The sequence below is a fragment of the Crocodylus porosus genome, unplaced genomic scaffold, assembly GCF_001723895.1.
Source record: "Crocodylus porosus isolate Cpor-Errol unplaced genomic scaffold, CroPor_comp1, whole genome shotgun sequence".
Taxonomy (NCBI): Eukaryota; Metazoa; Chordata; order Crocodylia; family Crocodylidae; genus Crocodylus; species Crocodylus porosus.
The window spans coordinates 1,735,557-1,738,341 of NW_017728948.1; the positions used below are offsets into that span (position 1 = coordinate 1,735,557).

Genomic DNA, 2,785 nt, shown 5'->3' on the forward strand with positions numbered 1-2,785 from the left:
CAGGAGGGTGACACCCAGTGCTGAGCACCAAGGTTTTCTACAAAGCCTAGGGCCCATGTCACGATTTCTCCTGTGGGGCAAGGTTCGGGAGTCTGCGCTTCCTGCAGATCCTCGCACTGCCTCGTCTTGGGGACCCCAAATCACTGGTGGCTTCCCAAGCTGCCACCCCTCCAAGCTGGGGCAGGAGCATCTCTTCCCTGCCTGCTGCGCTCGTAAACCCAGAGCTGCAGAGAGCGAGCGATCTCCTTGTTCTCTGGAGAGCTGGGTGCTGATGCCAAAAGCTTCTCCAGATGTTGCTCCAGGGCTCAGAGGTGTGTTGTCCCCTGTCTGGTTCATAGGGATGCTCTACCCTTCAGTACGCAGCTGACAAGCTGCCCATCGCTGCGGGGTGAGCCTGGGCTGTGCTACGATCATGAACGAGGTGTGCTCCTGAAACAAGATGAGAGCAGCTGCTTTGAGGAGTTGGAGGAAGCCCCGCACATTGCAAGGCTCCATGGTTATGCGGTCTGTTAAATAGGGGATTGGATGTACCCCGCAAGATTTCCCCTCCTTGGTGCTGCAGCCCCCAAAGCTCCCAATGCTGGATTCTCCCCCATTTGGGTCACACCACTGCCTCCCCGACCCCAGGGCTCTGGCATCAGCCCGAGGCACTTTAATCAGCAATGCTTGCCCATTAGGCTGGGGTCCATCTGCTTGCCAGGCTCCCAGGCCGGGCACTCACTGGTGATGGTATCACTCAAAGGCCTAATGACAGCAATTAATGAGTAATGTCATTACGGAAGGAAAGTGGGGGGAGGTGCTTTTGCAAGGGGCAGAATCAGTAGGCAGGAGATCTGGGATCTGGTCCTGGCCTGGTGTGACCATGGGTGAGTCATTTAGTTGGCCCATGCCTCAGTCTCCCCATCTGTGAAATGGGGATGATGGCCCTGGCCTCAGGCCCAAATCAAAGATTAGGATTCATGCTGATGATGGGGAAAATGCCTCAGCTGGGGTGACCTGATGAGGCTGTACTGTGGTCAGGGGACCAAGCCCTTGGTTGGGGTGACCCCCCCCCCCACCAAACAGTCAAGCAATGCCAGGCTTTGCTATTCCTGAGCAAACCACCTCAGATCTGGGCTATGCTGTTGGTGCAGGGTTCGCTCAGAGTCATTCCTGACTCAGTCCTGAACAATAACGTTACCATAACCTGAACAATAACCCGACAAGCATCGTGTCTCCAGTTTGAAGCCAGGTGTGACGACGGCCCCATCCCATCACTTGCCCGGATGCCCACACAAGGCCTGAACCCACCCTCTCCATTATGCCAAGACAAGTCAGCAGTCACTGGGTGCAGTTATCTCTCTCTCTATATCTATATCTATCTATCTATATAGATATAGCTATGTATGTATATATATATATGGCTGCAGGGCCCAGTGTCTCCCACCGACAGCTCTGGCATGAGGAGGCAGCTTCAGGATCAGGCCTGGGCTGGGCCCCACACTCCCCGCAGCAGTATCTATTGATTTAATAAGAGGGAAAGGAAGAAAGGGAGCAGGAGCGTTCAGATAATGAAAGATGAACAAAGCGGAGTCCCCAGCAGAGATGCTGCCAGCTTTTAATGATGCAGCCCAACAGGTCCCCTGCTACGTGTCCCTTTGGAGCGGGGATTCAGACCGTACCGGCATTGTTCCAGCAGCAAGATAAATCCCTCCACCGTTTCTGATGCGATCAGCCTGCAGCTTCTCCCCACAATTTGTGATCCTATTGTGGAGGGCTGTTTCCCTTAGGCAAGGAGAGTCTGGGAACCACTTAGCCACTATCCTGTGGTCATTAGCATCCCGATGAGGAGGGAACAATGCGTAGGAGGAGAGAGAATGGCAGGCAGCCCTGGGATTGCGGCTCAGTCATGACTGTACTAATGCTACCTGAATGGTTATTTTGTTTATCATTCCCAATTAATTTTAAATTTAAAGTTATCTGCCGCCTCTAATACCCTCTATTAGAGTCTGCTGAAAGGTTCATATACAGTGCGGCTCTATTCAGGGCCTGAATGTGATTAGCAGCCGCTGGGAAGACATTAAAGACCAGCCTCTGTGCAGGGTGAAGTTCCCACTGACCCTTGCCATGAGCCGGATTCCTGGGCCTTGTCCTGCAGGGAACACTGGTTACCGGCTTCGCTGCTAAGCCAGCCCGGCCAGCTCGACCAGGAGGTGACGGCGGAGAGGAAGGACCCAGGGCCTGGCCTGTGGGGTTTGCACCGGGTGCCAGGACTATGGAGCAGGGGAAATTCTGCAGCGTCCGGGCACCCGGCAGGCCTGAGCTGTCTCGAAATACATCCCCAATGTATTTCCAAAGGAGGAGGAGTCCTGCCTGGCAAACCCGTGAGCTTTCCCCACTTATTCATGCAGTCTCCTTGACTCTTGCTTCATGTTGGCTTTGATCCCGACAGACCTGGCCTATGCCCAAAAGCTGCACCCTTCGTGTGGTCCCGTTTTCGTGACTTGAGATACGCTAGCTCAACATCACCTGCTTTTTAAACCCATCTAGTTTACGGGGTGCAGACCCCTGTGTGGAAGCAATTAGGGCTCACGGGAGAGGTGACAGCTTTTATTAGACCAACAGGATTTTTGCAAAAAAAAAAAATTAATTGCAAGCTTTCGGGCACAAGAGCTGCCTGCCCAGAGGAGTTGTCCATCTATTAGACTCCTCTGTGAAATCGTGTGAAATATGAACTTTAATTTCTACCCAGGAGAACTTTTACAATCTTTTCTCTGATGCCTCATGAAGGGCATTTGTGTCCAAA

General features: G+C 53.0%; 1 protein-coding gene across 1 annotated transcript in view; it reads left to right on the plus strand.

Annotated features, from left to right (window-relative positions):
* The first annotated feature begins 862 nt into the window (after window positions 1-862).
* The window catches only part of LOC109321798 (homeobox protein notochord-like), a 22,327-nt gene continuing 20,404 nt past the window's right edge, over window positions 863-2,785 (plus strand). The window contains exon 1 of the mRNA XM_019552554.1: window positions 863-866. Within this exon, the coding sequence (XP_019408099.1) occupies window positions 863-866 (4 nt within the window). The remainder of the gene's footprint in view (window positions 867-2,785) is intronic.